This window comes from Aquila chrysaetos, chromosome 9, assembly GCF_900496995.4.
Source record: "Aquila chrysaetos chrysaetos chromosome 9, bAquChr1.4, whole genome shotgun sequence".
NCBI lineage: Eukaryota > Metazoa > Chordata > Aves > Accipitriformes > Accipitridae > Aquila > Aquila chrysaetos.
In genome coordinates, this window is record NC_044012.1 from 38,473,196 (window position 1) to 38,493,051 (window position 19,856).

The 19,856-nt window shown below is 36.9% G+C and overlaps 1 protein-coding gene across 4 annotated transcripts in view; it reads right to left on the reverse strand.

Moving 5' to 3' along the window:
* YPEL1 (yippee like 1) overlaps positions 1–19,856 on the reverse strand; it is a 23,207-nt gene continuing 3,351 nt past the window's right edge. For 3 of the 4 annotated variants that reach the window (XM_041126383.1, XM_030024602.2, XM_030024601.2), the window contains 4 exons: positions 18,338–18,620; positions 6,931–6,974; positions 5,427–5,535; positions 1–4,476 (listed from right to left, as the gene is read on the reverse strand). In XM_041126383.1, coding sequence (XP_040982317.1) covers positions 4,387–4,476; positions 5,427–5,535; positions 6,931–6,974; positions 18,338–18,454 — 360 coding nt within the window. In that variant the 5' untranslated portion in view covers positions 18,455–18,620 and the 3' untranslated portion in view covers positions 1–4,386. Of the gene's footprint in view, positions 4,477–5,426; positions 5,536–6,930; positions 6,975–18,337; positions 18,621–19,781; positions 19,853–19,856 lie in introns of all 4 variants that reach the window. The other variant, XM_030024603.2, reaches the window with a different exon arrangement.

The following is a 19,856-nucleotide window of genomic DNA, read 5'->3' on the forward strand; positions in this document are numbered from 1 at the left end:
TCAACAAAACAATCGAAAGCTTTTATTGTGATACCTCAAGTAGATACAATATAGTGAAACAACAAATGATGTACAGTATTGCTAGGACAAAACAGCAACACAGCCATGTCACCTGTAAAAGAAAGCATTGTAAAGAGTTTAAGAAACTATGAGGCACAACTCAACTGCCATTTACGACTCATGCTTTAGGCCTTAAACCATTTGTAACAGTCCTTTTAAAAGAAACCTCTGAAGTGTCTGTTCCTTTTCCAGTAAGCATTTATACTGCTGGTTGGCTTAACATGAGTCTCAATGAAGTACAATAAAGTGTCCAAAAAGTTTAACAATAATTTGACAGCTTCTTCCACTCATCGCCATTATCAAAGAACGGAGATGTTAGAAATTTGGTCTGAGAGACTGTAGGTCACTACTGTTGCAACCTGACTGCTGAGATGAGCATGCAGAAAAAGCTCTACAAGCGTTACTCAGAGGGAAGCGTAAGTCCACCAAAAATGGTACACAGCGTTCATGAACTCTTGCACTAACTCGATACACCAATAAGAAATACAGATGACCATTTGGTTATGGGCACAGTGATGACTATTTGTCAGAATCTCTGAGGCCAGATTTTAATTCAAAGAAATTTCATAAAACCGTATTCCCCCTCCTCTCCCATGAGGTGTGAAAGACTGCAAGCATGCAGGGCATACCACTCAGAATGGCCATTATACTAGGCCTTGCTAGTGGGAAATTAAGATGGAATTATAATAAACTTCATTAATAGAGTTTGTCATCGTATAGCTTACGATGAACGAGGGAAATTCATATTCTGGCCCTTTTTACTGGCAGATAAAATTGAGATTACTAGACTGCTAAAAAGCATACAGCAAGAGTGGTTAGGTTGATGTGTCAGCAATCCCTCCCCCAAATTCTGCAGCTTATTTCACAGCAAGTTTGCAACTTAACAGAGTTTTTATAGATGGCAGCATTGCCTTTTACTAATCAAAAAGGTACCTAGAGTGACCAGCCAAAGAATAAAACTCTAGTGTTTGGAGGCAGACTCAGTCCTGGAACACCATTGTTACAGCCATTATTTGGACCTAGACAGACAATGTGTGGTCAGATCACTGAAGTCACATCAAATTACGATTAATTATTTTAGGACAGGCATGGCTTTCGAGATTCAGAGGAAAAAACTTTCAATACATGTACGTTTTTGCTAGCAAATTCCTATGCATCCCAATGAACATTTCTTCTAAGCCAGCTCATAGTCAGTTCATTTGGTCCAAGAAAGAGCCAGCAAGAAACAAAGGTTCACAAAAGCTTTTTGTTACAGTTTATAAAAAACAAAATACAAAATAAATGTTAAGACCAACAATAAAAATAACCAGTACAAGTAACAAAAGTGCTCAAGTTGGAGGGGAAGTAAACTTGCCCAGAGCAAACACATACAAACTTTAAATATAATCTTTAATATATTACAAAAATTGGTTAGAGGGAAAATGCTTTAGTAAATTTTTTTTCAAGTAAGTTTATTTTTCTTTCAAATGACTGCTGGAGGGTTCAGTGACCAGACTGACCTCTTCACATCAGCCAGCAGCCATTGCTATCTGGATTCTACTTTCACCAAAACCAATAACAAGAACTCTCTACATCTTTACAAGGGGAGAAAATAATCATTGATGCTGCCAAGCAACACAGGAAGAAAATTCATGTATTCCCCTCAACAGAATGAGCCTCAAGAATTGTTACATGGCAGCATGAAATAGCAATTCTGTACTAGTTCTACTCTTTACTCCTAAGCATCCACTCTTAAAAGACCAAAAAGAATATTGCTTTGTTTGGTTCTCTTAAAAGCCATAAACATCACATATAGATCATTAACTCTTTATGCCAGTAGTCTGAAGCTCTAGGTGCTAAGCACTTGATGAAGTCCCAACCTTTGGCATCAAAGTTAATTAAGGTTTTGGTGAAAATGTCCAGTTTGAAATACAAATAATGCACTGAAGAAAGAGGTTGAATTTAAGTAAGAATCAGACTGTGTTACAGGCAGCATTAACTTACTAACAAGAGATAGCCAAACCCCCAATTTTAGAGAAAAATCTTTAATACTTTACATATTTTCTTTAATTTCAACTCTCTACTGAAAAGCAGCCGTTACTTTTGTCTTCAGTCCAGTGTACTGCTTCAACAAGCCCGTAGCCAGGAAATAAGAAAAGCCCAAAGATACACAAACTTCACATAAGCCTGTTCACAAGTATCAACATTGCAACTGGACTTCGAAGCCAACACAAACTTTTTGCCGATAGAAGTTTTAGTGCCGCCTTTGTTGGCAACATACATTACAATGGAGGAAAACAAAATCCCAAGAATTCCAGGTCAAAAAAGATCAAGAGACAGGCAACACAAAAGCCCATCTTGCATCAATGACATTGTTAAAAGGAGACTTTGAAGCCTGATGATGTGAACATGAAGTAGTAACATGTAAGCCACAAAATCCAGATTGAACACAACTGTACTACCTCAGGTCTCTGGACTGAAACCCAAGAGCTTTAACTACTTCTCTAATTCTTACATTTTTAATTCATAGGTATAGATCACTACAACATCTTGAATGCAGTTTAACCAGCCTGCATCAGAGAATGCATACACATGGGTGAACTCTCTTCTCTCTCTTCCTCTCCACAAAGACACCGGAAAGCTGGTTTTAAAGGATTTGTATTGCCCCTACCCATTGGCATAGTTTTTCATGTATGACAAAATTTCTAAAGTGCAGCAGAGTTCAGAAAGCCTATCAGATTCCCAAAAACGTTACAGCAGCAACAGCACCTATGACTAATTTTGCAGGTGCCATGTTAGAATTGTTATTGAGAGAAAATGATTTTGTATTGCAAGGCTTCCATATTGTTCAGTTATAGTACTTACGTAGTGTTAAAGGGTTTTTTCCAAACATTTTGTCCTCAAGCATTAGAAGGATTAAAATACAAAAAGTCTTCAGAGACTGTTTAATTTGCAAATAAAGTTAGCAAATTTACGTAGAGCATTTCTTTCACAGTTGCTCAGAATTTGCATGCACAGATACCAACAGCTAATATTGTGCATACACTTTCCAGAAGTTTCTCTCATTGACTCATTCCATTTCAGAAACAGCATGAGAACTAAAGAGAAGGCGAGTTTCATATAAATTTTTATTATAAAAAAGGTACTTGGGGATGATTTAGCCAGCAAACCAAGAAACCCTTTCCCCACCCCCAAGTTTTAAAAACTATCTTGTTATTTTATGAAAAACCAAGTCAAACTTCCCTTCCCTCTTATTACCCCTCTTTTTCCTACAGGTACTATATTAATTTTCATGTCATAGGCTCTGGCCATTTCTCACAAAAATAAATATTTTTGTTCAAATGTAGCAGAAGCAGAATACTTCAACAAGTTTCCTTGATATCAACCTCTTTGTCCAGTGCATTAGGACTATACAGTTACATGGAACCAGCCATAAAACTTTACCGATGCACAAGTCCCTGTTACTGGCAAAGGTACAGTACCAAAACTTTTTTAATACACTGACTAATTTTTTTTTTTTCCAAAATAGAAGATGCATATATTTTTCTGCCTTTTTAATCTTGCAAGCTATAGTTTTATAGTTTTTATTTCTTATCCAGCAAACTCCTTAGGGAATATGTTGGTCTTAAATGAACATATTCTATAGCATTACTGATTTAAAATCCTTCTAAGGTATTTCATTAAGATACCAAACCTCTAGCATAACATTTCCTAACAACTTGAGGCTGCTAACTTCAGTCAGTGCAATTGAAATATTTTTTTAAAGTGAGCACTGTACCTTTAACCGATTCACCTACAAGATGTACATAGGTTGTGGTACACTCAAATTTAAAAAAAGAAATTAATAACTACAATACTGCATCCTCTTCACTGCCAAACACATCAGAAATTGCTACATATAAAAAAGCACCCCATCCCATACATTCTTTCGGACTGCTCAGATATAGAACTTCTACAGGACTGGAGTGTAGGTGTTTAGGCAAGAAGCATGCACAGCAGAAGGTAGCATTAAAGGCATAGGTCAGAGATAGATGCTAACCAGTAAAATCCGTTTTCAATTAGTGAACTGTTTCTCTAGTTTGAGAGAGTTTAGAAAAAGGTCATCCAAAATGTTCCAAAACAACTGTTCACACAATAATACACGTACAAAAAGAGGGAACTTACACAAGGAGAAAAGGCAAACATGGCCTGAAATAGCCACTTACACTACACTACTCATTTGTGAGGTTTCAGAGTTCAGTGATATTCTCAGGGCCACTCTAGCCAAGCTCTTCCTTTACTTTGCATTAGTCTTTGTAAAGCATGTTCCACAGAATAGTGTCCAAACAGAAGGAAAAAGGTTATGATTCACTCCCAGCCATTGTCTTTTATCATGTGGGCAAGTTCAATGATAAATTTTCCTTCTTTGTATTTCTGACTGCTCTCAAAAGCATGTTCCTGGAAAGAAGAAAAATCAAGACACTGAATTAAGCTGGGGAAATTAAGTCTTTTAAACATCAAACTTGCGTTAGAAATACAAACCAGGAGACATTCCAGTTAACATCCCATATCTGTTACACCAAATCAAGGGCGAGAGGGAAGAAAGAGAGGATAAAGAGGGTTGAGAAGGAAATAGGAGTAAACTCATCAGCACATCCACTGCAGAACAGATCTCGTTCTCTCACTGCTTAGGGAATTGTAACGCTTTTTTTAAGTGAGGGTTAGGAAACAGCGTTATTGCGTTCAGTTTCCTCATTCACAGAGGAAATGTAGAGAGAATGGGAGCCTTTTCAAAAGCTCTCCTCTATATTCATCATCAGAGGGAATGCATTAGGACAACTTCTTTGTAGAAGATCTGAAGCTACACTGAATCAATGAAAATCCTACGTGCAACACCCAAAATCTAACATTTTCAAAACATCAAACTTGCAACACAGCTGCAAGTGTTACAGTTAACAGTGCAAGTGCACAGATAACTTTGCAAACAGAATCAAGTTCACATTAGTTGTAAACACTGTAAACATGCTCAGTACCATTTCTCATAATTCATATTTCTGCTATATGAACCAACTTTTGCAACACAAGAAACTAAAGACCCACTTTGACAATTTCTTCCATCCAGTTTAGTGTATGTCATTGGTAATCTTGCAAAAAGATATTACAGAAGTATTAGATAACTGTAATAGCACCTATAGCTCATGCTTGTTTTGCAGTCCAGAATAAAGTTCTTATCTACTACAGCATTCCAGTGGACATAAGGAAGCAAAACTATATTACAGTCTGATATATACAAAAGCACTAGAGCTAACTCACCTAAACTATCAGTATAGGTGCTACTCAATGGCCTAACTCAAATATCTGTCCTTCAACTTACGAACATTTATTGAAAACTTAAGTATATTGCTTACATATTTCCATCCAAGAGTGGTTTTACAGTTTTCACAATAGATATCTGCTACAGCATGTAAACCTGTCAGAAGAACTCTCTCCTCTGCTGGACCACAGCCCACATTTACCCTGGAGAAAAAAAAAAAATGGGGGGGGGGGGGGGAGCAATTACATTTCTTACCTGTTACCCACCTTTTCTCCAGAAGACAAAAAATAGTTTAAAAAAAGTGCCTAACTTATTCAATGCCATAAAAGTAACTTCCTCGGTTACACTGAGCTGAAGGACAGGAAGAAAAAAGGGTTTTGTTTTTTGTTTTTCAAGTGGCTAGTCTAAACAGCAAACTGTTGGTGATGTCCACTTACTCCCATCAACAAAGACAGGCTAAATAGTTAAACCTGCAGAGAACAGAACACTAAGCAGTAACTGGATGCCTCTGCAGTTTGGGGCTTTTCTTCAAAAACAATTTGAGACCTCTATAATGGAAGTCTGTACCAGTAAATGAGCACCAACAGCTGAATTTAGAACAAACTCCAAAATAGCAGCAAGGAAAAAGCCTCATAAATATTTCTTTGCTACAGATCAGCAGACTAAGCCATGATGAATAAACAGCAATATCAAAACAAAACATCCCATGAAATATTGCATCAAGCTAGTTTTTTCATGAGTAAGAGTCTATGCAGAAAACATGAGGCAAGACTAAACCAAGTTTTTAGACAGTGTTATACAAGAACAAAATTTTGCCATTTTTGCTCTTGTTTTACTAGATTCTTTCTACTACAGTTATACTAGAAGTCCCAAGTCACCACTAAATGACTACATATAAAAAGAATTTCAAGGATCTGCAATCAAATCCTTTGCAGTTATAGTTCCATTATCTTGGTCTAAAATAGACTAAGACACTTAACTGCATTCTTTTCCCAAAATGCTGCAACACAAAAAACTGCTGAAAAATAAATACATCCATTAGCAAATTCAAAGAGCCTTATACCATGGGTAGGACATGCCTAAAATTGCAAATATTAGGCTTGATAAAATCACCTTTTGCCTCTAGCACATTTACAATATTCAAGGTCATTTAAGATGTACCAAGTTTACTGAAACATTAACCTGTAAATGTATCTAACTATCACACTGGAAAATTCTTCTTTAGACTACAGCAGAGTTGTCTAGCGTGACTTTACAGTCACACAATATATTTTGACTTCTGGAATATCTCAGAACAGCAACTCTTACTCAAGGCAGTTACCATTCCATACACAAATGGAATTTCATATTAACACCTGCCCCTAAACTTTCATCTATTAGCAGAATTACTTGAAATATAAGACAGACTAATATGTGCAAAGGGATACTTGCGGATCACCTCAGTAGTCTTTAGTAACTATTGCTGGTCAGTAAAGCAAACGTTAAAAAGAAAAGGGCAAAGTGCAGCTACGTTAATTCCTACTGTTTTCCGCTTATGAAGCATACCAAAACAACTTACACTCTGTAGGTAGTGTGCATAACCATAACAACATACTTACACAGAATTAAAGAGGTAGGCTCGTCCCTGGCTTCCCTGGAAGGACTGCATTAAAAAAAAAAAAAATTGCACTTGTTAAAAAAAAACAAAAAACCCCACCAAACAAAAAAATAGTTCCAGAAGGGTGCATTAGTAAGCATATAAACAAAATACAGATATAAGCTATTTCAGATTAATTACTTTATACCAATTCTTTACTGGAAAGCCTGGTCAAAGTTTTCACCCTTATTAGATTTTTAGCAACTATTTTAAGTTGTTAAGTATTGCTGTTCAAAATAAGTCATCCGTAATGCAAACAAAACATATTTTTTTCCTACCCCTCTGCAAGATATCAATGCTTATTTTCCTAGACATCATGCTAATTAAAATAACTTGCTTTTAACTCAAAGGGAATTATTTCCATCTCCTCTGTCCTTTCCCGGTGCACCCAAAAGTTGATTTATTTCAACTTCATTGCATCATTTGGTGAAAAACCAGTGAAATTCTGGACCAAGCTTAAAACCAGTATACTGTATTCAGGAAATGCATCTGATCAGTTTATAAGCTCAGCTTTATTTTAGTAAAACAACTGTTATCATCAAATGCCCAAGCACAGCCATATGCTTTCCCATCTCTCACATTCCTGATAAGACTATGGACAAAAGAAGACTGTTAGACTTTCTTGGCTGAACCTAAATTAATATTTTACTTCAGAGCAGTAGCACAGTTCTGAAGTAAAACCCCTAATCAACCACACTTACTGGGGGTTGGTTTGGCTTGCAGAGCAGTTTCAGTGTCTGTGAACTATATCTTTGTTCCTTCTGCACTGAACTAAGCCAGGAGCTCTTCTACTGTGCACTCTACAAACGCTAATGAAGACATAAAGGCCTGCACCTATGACCAGACAGCCTTGAGCTACAAACATCCTGGCAAAACTTGTGAGCAGACGAGATTCAGCCATAGGTGAAACATTCCAAATGTATGTGAGACACATCACTGCTTTCATCTGTTGATTTGTTCCTTCTCTATTGAACTACTTAATAATTTAGACATGGCCATTATTTCCCAATCAAGCAGGATCATACTGAAATGTTTTAATTTTTTCTTTTCCACACTGAATTCAATTTTAAAAGATCCCAAAACTGTCTTAATTTCTTTTTTTCCAGAATTTCCCTTCCCTGACCTACTTTCTTTGAAAGTTAACAATTTTATCCAAGCAGCAGAGAAAGTACCATTGTTTTTAAGAATCCTTGCAGTTCTAATATTGAAGATCAAAGACCAACTTTTCTGAAACCTACATTAGATCAACATGGAAGGTTTTTGGAAGGAAAATCTCACCTTGAGTGTTTTTTGATTGTTTTAGTAACATTAGGCATGGAACCATAGTTAGAAGGACCCTTCTGCAACGGATTCTTCTTCTGACATGTATTTAGCTATATAATTAGAAGTCACTTAACACCAAAATAGATATTTTGCCAGTCGAATGATTAGCAACACAACACCAATAACTGTTGTAGCTTAGCTACTTACTCAGAACAGTTTGCAAAAAAAGATGTAAAAGGGAAATGTATAAAAATGAACACTTTGATCAACATTAACCAGATTATATACTGCAACAAAGAATGTTAAAAGACATCCATGACTCTGGACTACTGTAAATAGCAATGGTGGCAGTGTAGTTACATATGGCCCTTAGCTACTCATAAAACCTCACCTTAAGATGAGAAATTCTACTTAACAGTTTATAACGTTAATATTTTAGTATTATTTTAGCAACCACTTAAAAGAATTATTAAATGGAGATTTTTATAGACAGAATATATTTCTTCATCTATAGCAAAGACAAAAGAAAAGGTACTCTCTGCATTAGCCAGAACTGCAAGTCTTATTTTTCACAAGGCAAGGGAAAAAAGGTAGACTATGCAGTACAGTGAAAGCTAAAACTTCAGGTAGGACTGACCCTGAAAGGAGAGACTCAGTTGAGTACAGAGTCTGAACAGCTCTGCCAGAAAGTAATCCTTACACCTACCTTTAAAACAAACAAAAAAACCCCACCACCACTAGTTCAGTTCTCCCAAGATACTTAAACACGCATCACAAAACTGGCAGAATGGTACTGAAGCTGCAGTCTGTAGTTTCTGTAGACTAAACAGTGCTCTCTAAATTAAAGCCAGTGTCTCACAATCAATAACAAAAGCAGAGAATGCTTACTGCAGATAAAAACAAAAACTATTCACGTATATGCTCTCAAAAACTGCCCATTAACAAATGAGTAACTAGCCTGCGTCAACTACACATGAATTTAGTGACAACTACAGTTGTGCAACCCCAACATTTAAGAAAAAGCAAAGGAAACACTTTAAAGGTCCTCTTATTCATTAGAAGTAAACTTAAACTAGCACTTCCTTGTTCCATGTACCCGAAATGAAGAGAACTTTCAAAGCCATTATTTTTGGTTAAGCTATTGTAGAAATTCTTAAAGAAGTTGCAGCCATTTTTCCCTGCTTTAGAAACTGTTGTGAATTAGAATTCACAAATCCTTTTTCAAACTCCACCAAGAAATACTCTCTCCTATTAAATTAATCATGTGCTAGTTTCTCTATTTACATGTAATTACACATGCCAATTGCATACAAATTGATGGGGGGGGTGTGTCAGGTCCTACAGAGTGACTTTTTAAACAACTTACATGCCATACTTGAAGCTCCCCAGCTAGCTGGGAAAGCGAGGACTCCAGAACAAATCAACAGTCAGAAGACCTTTTGAACTATGTTATGCAATTATTTCTGCCAAGTTTATGTTTAGTCTTGACTTAATATCACCTCATAAAAGCTCTCCTTTGACCCTGCATTTCTCAAAATTAAGCAGAGGGCAGTAACAGGATGCTAGGAATAGCAGAAAAAGCAGCTCTTCCCCTCTCTTGTTCCATAGGCTGAAAAAAAATTCTAGCTAAATGTAATACACAGGTTGGAAAGTACTGCTTTAGTTGTTCTTTTTTCCCCAATCTATTTTTAAAGATTACTTTTCTTTTCTTGCATCCTTTGCTTTGTTGCCCTCAATAGGCTGTACTCTCCTAGGTTTTTTTCCCCCTCAGAAACAGCCATCTTCATTACCTTCTAATTTTCAGGATTATCAGGGTAGAGTGGAGGGAGAAGCAACACAAAACAGAACCTTTTCCTGGGACAGTGGTTTTAGAAAGAAAATCTGTTCACAAACATCCCACTGTGAAAAGCCCCTCCATTCCCACCTTCTTTAGCTTCCTGCTAGCGGAGTTTGGCCAATTCATTTCATACCATCTTTCTTAGCTACATACATGTTTAGAGGCTAAACATTATATTTACATGCCATAGAACAATCGCTTCTTTGCCCAGCTGTGAAGGGCAAGTTCCTCCACGTTTACATCACTCAGATAAGTTGACAACAACCTGTAGGAACTTGTGTTCTTGCCTTCTCAAATACAGAACCTGGGTCTAGGCAACTCAGACTTTCCTTTGAATTCAGTGTCCAACCACATCAACATGTCATTGAGCATTTAATGGTCTGCAATCCACCCATGTGGAACTCTTATACACTGACTGAAGTGAAAGCACTGTAAAGATATCAATTTTTAAATTCCCATACCTTTTTTCTTATGAATTTCTTAACTTGTCAGAGCTTGGCAGTCATTGTTTCTTATTCATATGAATAGCTAAGGAGATTTTTTTTTTTCTCCAAAAACCCCTGTATTCAGACAACACAAAAAGGTATACATCTGTCCCATATGCATTCTCTTGATCACAGAATATTGATTAGGTATAAGAAAGATTTACTATCAGAGCTCTACTTCCTGATGCATCCTATTACTAGAAATGAAAAGACGACAACTCATTTTGGCACTTGAACTGCTCGCTAAGCTTATAACTTAGCTATAAACAGTATTTTGCATAACCAGAAAAAAATTAATACTGAACAAACATTTGTTTTTACCAGCACTAAGTTTCTCACACTCTGCACTGTATGATTCAGTTATACTGATAGGAATTTTAAGAGACTGACAGGTTAAACGCCTTGTGTGTCAACTCCTCAAAGGAAATGAAAGAGGAGAGAGTATTTTAAATGGCAATGTCAAGGACTAACAGGCATAACTGTTCAAACCAGTCTCCAGACAAACTGCTCTTCTACAAAATAAACATCACCTATGCAAATGCAAACTTTTACTTTGCAAGATTTCTTTAGCACTTCCAAGATTGCTAGCACTGTACATAATCCATAAATAAAACAGAACATGCTATTAAAACTGAGTCTTAAATATGCGCCTCACCCAGTAGAGAGGAATTGGAAGATGGTGGCAAGCGTGACCAACTGTTATCAGTAATAACTCACATCAACCACTATATTTCCTTAGAAGCTGGGCAACTTATCAGTTCAACTAATATTTGCAGTTAAAATAAACTTGAAGTCTGCTTTTCATAGTACTCAATTAATAACATTGCATTGATTTACGAGCTAACTTTTTCCCTAGAAAATCCACATCTTTGACTAGCTGCCCATCCCTACAGGAAGATCTAAAAGATCTGTAACTTTTTCCTGTTTAAGCACAGTTCAAAGGATCTCAAATGTCTGATAGCATAAGCAAAACTGTACAATGGAGCTTAGGAACTATACTAAGGTCGACTGTAAGAATAGTTTGGTATTATGATCTTTTCAAGCCATCTGACAGACCTCTGTCATCAATACATTTTGTAGTAAAGAAACTTCCTAAATGTTTCACTTACACACTAGTACATACCTGCACAATTTGATACGATCTATACTTCTAAGCTAAACCCATCATTACCTCTAACACCAGGATTAGCTGTATTTTACCCAGGAGAAAAGGAAGTATCAGTTAAGCAGAACATGTATTTACTGCCCTAAGGCATACCTAAGGGCACGGGTGGGGGAAGGGAAGCTACTAAAAAGCTTATGTAATTAATTATTCCCCACAGATGGAATTAAGATTGCATGGCTAGAGATCATGCTCCACAAAAAACATCCAGAGAAACTGCCACCTTAGCATTAAAGGTATGGCAGGCATTATTATCAGCAAGTCAGAATGGCATTAACAGTATCTTCCTTAAGCACAGCTTGTAAGCTACTCGTAACATGGAAAAATAATTTTAAAGAATGGAAATGAAATAAGTCCATAGGGGGTTTTTTGCTTCACTTTGCGTTTCCTTTCATTTGCTAGAGTTCACTTTACAAGCTAAGATAGGTCAACCTGAATTAGTATTCTGAACAAATATGCAATTCAAAGAAATATTACCGCATGATTCAGAAGACAGTATTCTTAGGGGCAGTACTCTCAAGGTAAACCAGAAACACATACAAGTCCTCTGATGTCTGAAATTATCTTCTCAGTAAGATGCATCAGAGACTAACGATATCCTGTCACTTCAAGATTTATAAAAATAAATTCAGAAAATTGAATTCAACATAAGCTACAGACAAAGAAATGTATCAGGGAAAAAAAAGATTTGTTCCATCTGATATTACTCTCAGATCCAACTCCTCAATACTGCAGACAACTAGAGATAATGCTGCTCAGCTGCTTACTACGCAAGTTCTAGATGACTCCATGGTAAGTATTAAAATTTTTTTTTGAAAGTACCTTTTCATTCAGTTATTTACTGATTTTAATAAAGCAAGTTATAAAGTTCAATATGCAGAGAATTAAAAAATCTATCCCAAAAACTGCATGCTTGAAGATTTGGCAAATGTTATCTCCTGAAGTGAAGACTTTGTCAGGCTGGACAAGTTATCTTGAGCTATACAGCATCTTGAACGTATTTCAGAAATAATTATGCCAAAACACCCATAGAGTAGAACACTTCCCTTGCACACTTTCCAGTTCCTTTAAGCCTTCAAATCTATTCTTGGATGTTTTCCAAAGATTGCTTCTCTTCCAAAAACTAGATTATTCCCCCAAGAGGAAAAAAACAGAACCGAAAAAACTAGAAGCCTCTTAGAGAAAAAAAATTATCACCAGAACATTTATGAAATTCAGCCTGTTCTCCAACTTTTTCAGCAGGGAACAAAAAAGGCCTTCAAGCATACAACAGGCCCAACTATCCTTCCAAGTACTTCTTCTATCATAAGCAAATGGGGATTACCAAATTGAATCAAGCTAAGAACAGCACATTTATTTAATGACAATAAACCCTTAAAAAAATTCCTCTCGAACTCATCAGTTACAGGAGGGCAAAACCACAGATTGCTAAGCAAAGCTAAAAACGTTCTGGCATCTATTTAAGCAGAAGACTTTTCCTTCTCATCAATAACGTAACAGCAGGCATACTGAATGCCTTGGAGAACTAAATTTAACTACCAAGATTGTTCTTTTACCCATAAGGTGCAAGGATTTCCCAGTGAAGTCAATGACAGTTAGTTATGTATATATACCTTTATGCAGAACTTGTTCTTGAAAATATTGACACATCTAGTCTTGTCTGTGACTTCATATGACTTTTTCCCCCTCTGGTCAGATATGCTTTGCAATGAATGAGACAGAAGAAAGTGACAGTATTTATACAGGCATCTATACAAAGTAATCCAAATGTTCTTCCATCCCCAGCGTTAAGGCACATTGCAAGACAATTCAACAGTCTTTCAAGCAGTTGAGTAACAAAGCATTATCCTTTGCAATATATCCACTAGGTTCCAAGATTTCTATTACGTATTTATATTTCTTTGTAATTTCTTGGACCATGCCTGAATTTCTGAACAATTACTGGAACTTAGTGGGTACAAGCCATTCTCAAGTGCTCTGGAACTTATGCTCCTCAAGCAACATTTGCCTCCTATAAAATCAACTACTGCTAATAATCACTGCACATTCTCTACCATTTCCAAACAAAACAGAAGAAAGCTCTTTGAGTTAAGCCTTTCACAAAACTTAGTGTAGAATTGCTTTAAGAGCGGCATACGTATAACATTTTGTACAGGCCACACAAGTGGCAACCTCCCCTGGACTTCAAAGAGTCTTGTAGAAGTTTTCCCTCAAAAGTTAATTATGTCAATTTTTTAAATTGTTGTGATTTTTAAAATTATTATTATTATTAACAACATATGTTATTCGGTTGCTTTTTATGTGCCATTTGAACATTTTAAATCCAACAAGCACCTCCTATGGCATCAATTTTTTGCCTTGCTCTTTATTAAGGCCTTTCGTTGCTTGCTGATAGAGGTTACTTCTCATCTGTGCCTGTAGTCAGTATAGGATACGATTCTAAAAATATCCATTTGCTTCTTTAAAGAAATAAAAAAGCTGCAGGTTCTTCCCCTGTCCTCTGAACGTCCGCCAGTGTAGTGAAGACCTGTATACTCCTTCTAATAGCACTTTTTAAAAAAAAATGTTAAACATTCACTTCAAAGTCTTCACCAAAAGAAACAGAATCCAGTACTTGCAGACTTGTTAACAATGCAAATCAGTAGTGTCCAAGACATGCCTAACACCACTTCAAAGTTACACTTATTTCAATTAAAACTCATCTACAGTTTGTTAGTTCTCTTATTATGTATCCTTCAAATCAGCGTTTCCCCCAAGATGGCCGAGTTCTAAATTATGGCAACTGTTCGTACACGTGTTCAGCTGTACAGACTAGTGTTTGTCAACATCTCTACTGCTGCTGACCTCCTAGTTTGGGACTCCTATTCTCAACCAGCTTTCTTCTTATTGCTCCCCTTCCTCCAAGCTCCTCCCTCGATGCCGAAAACACAAGGTTATAGAGTGACTATAGCTAGAAATGTATGCTCTAATCACTAACATCCAAGCCGATTTCAACACTAGGCAACACATGGAGTCCTTTCGTAGCTGCAGAGACAACTAAAACTACAGCCAACAATGAATTCACTTGTGCAGGTAGCACATTTTTCTACTGTCTTATCAGTCTGCATTCTTATTTCAAAGTCATTGCCAAGACTCCTAGTTGCCATTTTATCACCAGCAAGGGCACAAGAAAAAGAGCTTCATGATTAATTCTAAGGCAAGAAAGAGATCCTTCTGCTCAAACAGAACAGAAATAAAATGAAAAGGTGATTCGTGTACTCTGCCATCCTTGTCAGACAATTGGCATCAACAGTTCTTAAAAGCAGAGCTGCGAATCTATACTGAAGTCTGGTATTCTGAGGACCAGAATCAAAGGGATGATTGGCAGAAATACACAGCGCTCTTTGCTTTTCCATGACAGATCAACATTTAAGAGAAACACCACTCATTTCATAGCATAGCTTATCTTTTCATCTTAAAGCTGGAAACATTATAGTGTCAAGTATAACAAACGCTTATACCTCAAAGCACATTAAAAAGCTAGTTGTAGCTGCTTTAAATTAAGAGTGCACCATGTATTTTGGCTCTCTTTCCCTGACCACACATAAGAAAGCAACAATCACCACGCACCCAGGAAATGCAGGGTGGGGGACACGATACCCAAATGAAGCACTTACAGGTAGGTATCAAATACTGTTTGCCTTTATCTGCTGAAGAGTATTTGTGGCACTTGGGTTCCAGAGTGAGGTTGTATAGCAAGCATTTGGAAAAAAAGTGAGGCAATGTGTAACAAAAAATTGTATTTAGTAAGTGTTACACAGAGCTTTAGCTTCTAACTAGACCCTCAAAGTAAGGCACGGGGAGGAAAAAAAAAAAAAAAAACCAAAAACAAACCAAAACCCAACAAAAATCAGGTTGAGCAGTCCAATTCTCTGCTCCATCAATAGATCAAAACGAGCCAGGAAGTGCACTGTTCTCAGTTAACTTTAGATTGTATAGAATCAACTTGCTACACTTCAGGTTATTTTAAGTGTTTTTGCTGCCGCTGGGTAGTTACAGTAACTAGGGTTCTAGATATTGTTAGTATAAATAAAAAAAATACCTCTCTCATTGTACATAATGTGCATCAATGAAAGGACTTTGAGAAATTCAGAAAAAAGATCCATATAAAAAACAGTACTGAGGTACACTCATCTGTTAGTCCTTTTACAGTTCCAAGTTATGTCTACACATGTTGTCTAGGATATTTCTTCAGTTTTTATTTCATAGGTTAACCTGTGTTTTCATTGAAAACAAATCAAATCTTATTTCCTCCCACCACTCCCCCTGCCACCCCCTAGGCCAGCACTACTTATTTTTAATGATCCAAGTGTTATCTCACTATTGCTTTGCAGTTGTTTCCATCAGAAGATCTTCTCCAATGTTGGAATATATACAAGTTAAGCTTAAAGGAGGGTGGGTTTTTTTGAAGCTATGTTCCAAATACAATAGATGAGAAACATTCTTTTTATTTTACAAACATACAAATGGATACACCTCACATTTAAATGTATTTCTTATTATCACACAGATTTAGACAATAAAATATGTCAAGAAATCTTAAGTTGACAGAATACGCATCAGCTGTCAAATAAGCATATGGTCAACCTGCAAGTACAGAAACTTTTGTAAGATGTCTTCACGGAAAACTATGGAAGCCAGAAACAAAGCAGAATCCATATCTAACACCCTTCCCAACACCATTAGAAACAACTTGGAAGTATTTGCATTTACTATATAGATTTTTTGAGTTCTCCACATTCTTCGAATTGAAATTTTGATTTTTTTAATGTTTGAAATTATTTATGAAGCTGTAATATGAACACATTACTTGCTTAATAACATATTCAAAATATTCTGCTGACCAAAACTCCCAAGACCTTGGAGAACAACTGGCTCAGATGGTAACAGTGGCAGTTTAGTCAACATGCAAAAAAAAAAAAAAAACACCACCAAAAAACCCTAAGTCCACTAAAAGAAGAGGTTCTTACTAAGTAATGTGTGCTTGAATTGCATTTTCTCAATGAATTTATACATCTCAAGAGACACAGCTAGCAAAGTTTCATTCTTCTTGTAGGCAGCTACAACCTGAAGTTCAGGAAAGATTAACCACTCCCACTAGCTTTTGGCCCAGGACATGCAGTGAATAATGAAGCTATGATTGCTTGTCATTTAGAATCCAGTGTTGCCAAAGAGACCCCTTATACTCAAATTCTGAAACCAGCATGGAAACAAATGAAATTCAGATGCATTCACATTACTATTTTAATATTTCTCTTGGTTTTGCTGACCTTAAAATGAAATAAGATCAATCACTATAACAAAAGGGAGGAACTTTTTTCAGGTTAATACAAGTATTTTCTTCACATCATTTTATGTGTGTTGCTAGCTCACTGTTTCAGATTTGACGTGTCACATTTGCAGTTCCATGCCTCAATACATGTACCAAGATGAGGGAAAGAATCGTTTTGGGGAAGAGACTGCAGGCAGAGCAGAAGTAAGCAAGCAATAAGCAACACTGCCAAGAACTGTCACCAATTTTACTATTTGAATCAAAAAGTTGTCTTGAGATCTAAGCAAAGATCAAAAAGATTAGTAACACAAGAAAAACTGTATAGGGAAAACCCATTATTTCCTGATAACCCTCTAAGGGATAAGCAAGGATGTGTACTTTCTCCTCGCCCAAAGAAAACCTCCATTCAGAAGTAGAAGCATTCTCAACCCCCCCACCTCTTCAGCACTCAAGAGCAGCATCACCTTAGTGCTGCTGAACACACAAACAGGCAGGAGCAACAGATAAAGTTAGTTATAAAGGGTTTGCCACTAAAAATTTTATTTGACAAAATAGTTATATAGAAAGCAGTTTGTATTAAGAGGTTTGAAAAGCAACTGAAGTGTTTTCTCCAGGACACGATTAAGAGCAAATTCATCAGGAGCTTATTTGAAGCAAAGAATGAGCCAGTCTGTCAAGTAATCATCCCAAACTTCACGTTTTCCTACATATTTCATACGTCACAAATCTTGGTTTCTTCAAGCAACAGATAAGAAGGACAAGCCTAGCCTGTTTCAAGGATCCACACATCCTCTATGCTTATGTTTAGACAGTCCAACTATTTTGAACATCTCTGGCTAACCATATTCCTTAGGAACTGGTATACAGAAGTAAACATCTTTACAGATTCCATAATAGAAGTGGAACATTCTGGAAACACCCAGTTTTGTGACCATCAAATAGAGTCAAAAATAATCTTTATCTGGAATAACCATAAACAGAATCGTTTCCCTACCCAGAGATCCATGTTTTCTTCTGACAGTTTTCCTTAGCAGACTTTTTGGGTATGACAGTTCACAAGTAGTACCTACCTGACAGTAGACAGAGGTTGTTAATATGGGGAATATAGTAGATCAGCCTTTATGTCACATTCAGAAGTTTCCAGAATATATCCAGTCCTCAGTACACAACATATATGACCCAAGAGTGAACCCAGGGAAGATACTTTGAAGTATGCATCAATTTGCATCCCTTATCTACTGGAAGCAGTGATACAGTAATAACCATTTTGGTTAAGAAATAATTCATGAGGTCTCTAAACAAACCACTTGCCTTGGAGATCAATTCATCATGATTGGCTAGATGGGCTCTGCAGTGGATACAGCTGTAGGTTCGATGACAGTTTGGCAGGTAAGCCTGGAACGTTTTTGATTTTGTCATTTTTACCATCTCTGCTGGTGGCTCCTCACTCAGCTCAGGGCTGGCACTTGAAGAACTACAACTTTGCTGAACTCGCTGACAAAAGAAACACTGGAATATGCAAGCAAAAGCCGTTGTTGTTCTGGAGTGTGTGTGGCACTTTCCACACAAGTGACAGAAGAGAAACAGTCACAACCTGTAGGTGAAAAGAGCAGAACAATTAGCAGCTTACAACAAGGCCAGAATAAACTTGTTGTTCAACAATTTTAGACATAAAGCAAAGCATTATTTAGAGCAAATGCCTGGCTGCACTACAGGCCCCTTTCTTCTATGAAGCTGTGCAATTCAAGTTCCATTCAACCCAGCAACAAGCAGTTCTGTTCCACTAGTGGCTTCTATTCCATCACACTTCTAATGAAGGAGGAGATTCAAACAGTTCTCCACAAAACACAAGCACCTTCTACAATATACCAGGTACACTCTTTAAGACATCCATGCAGCAAATGACAGCAAAAAGGCATGGGATTAGAGAAGGCGAGTTGTCTTTGAAGTTCCCGTGGTCAGTTCCAATATAGCAAGTGACAACGCATCTTGGAAAACACTTGCCTTGTCCAACAATAAACATACAACAGATATTTGCACTTCAGCTTTCAGCAAAAATCTTGCTGTATCACATCTGGCTGTAAGTCAAATACCAAGTAAGATGCTGCCACCCTGTTCAGGGATCTGTGCCTCCTCTTTCAAGCTCAGCAGAATTATGCCTTTAGGCAAAGGCCTTTTTGACTAGTATCCTGATCAAAGCTAATTAGATACTTCCCCACTCTACCAGAATGGCCTTAATGGATTCTACCAAAAAATCACAGTCAGATAATAAAAGCTAAATTCTACACAGAGAATACCCAATTGCATTCTTCATCCTCAGAGTGCCTTTAAGAGACATTACATGCACAGAGAAGGCCAGACCATCCTGCTATGCTGGAAAGCAAGCCTTTTTTAGAGTTTGCCCCAAAACTACGGATTCTAAATATTCCTAATAACATCTACTGATCTCTCAAAGGCCATCAGGCACCACACTATATGCATCAAGCTAATGAGTAATCCAAACACGAACACTGCACAGTCACTTATGTCATTAGCTATCAGATGACTGACAGAGTAGGTCAACAGCACAAACACAGAAATGAGAGCCAATATAAAGAATTTACAGTATCTTGATCCAGCTATTAAAACAAGCATGCAAAACACTTATCACAGTTTTAACCACACAACTACACAGCTACCCTACACACAGTTTAACCACTCTTCTAGCAGTAGGATACTAGTAATACAAATAGAACAGATAATGAAAGCCACATACATTAAAGATTGTTTATAGGAAGCAGTCACTGTGCTTCAATAGGTCTTGAGAGAGTAATCTGTACAGCAGGCCTAG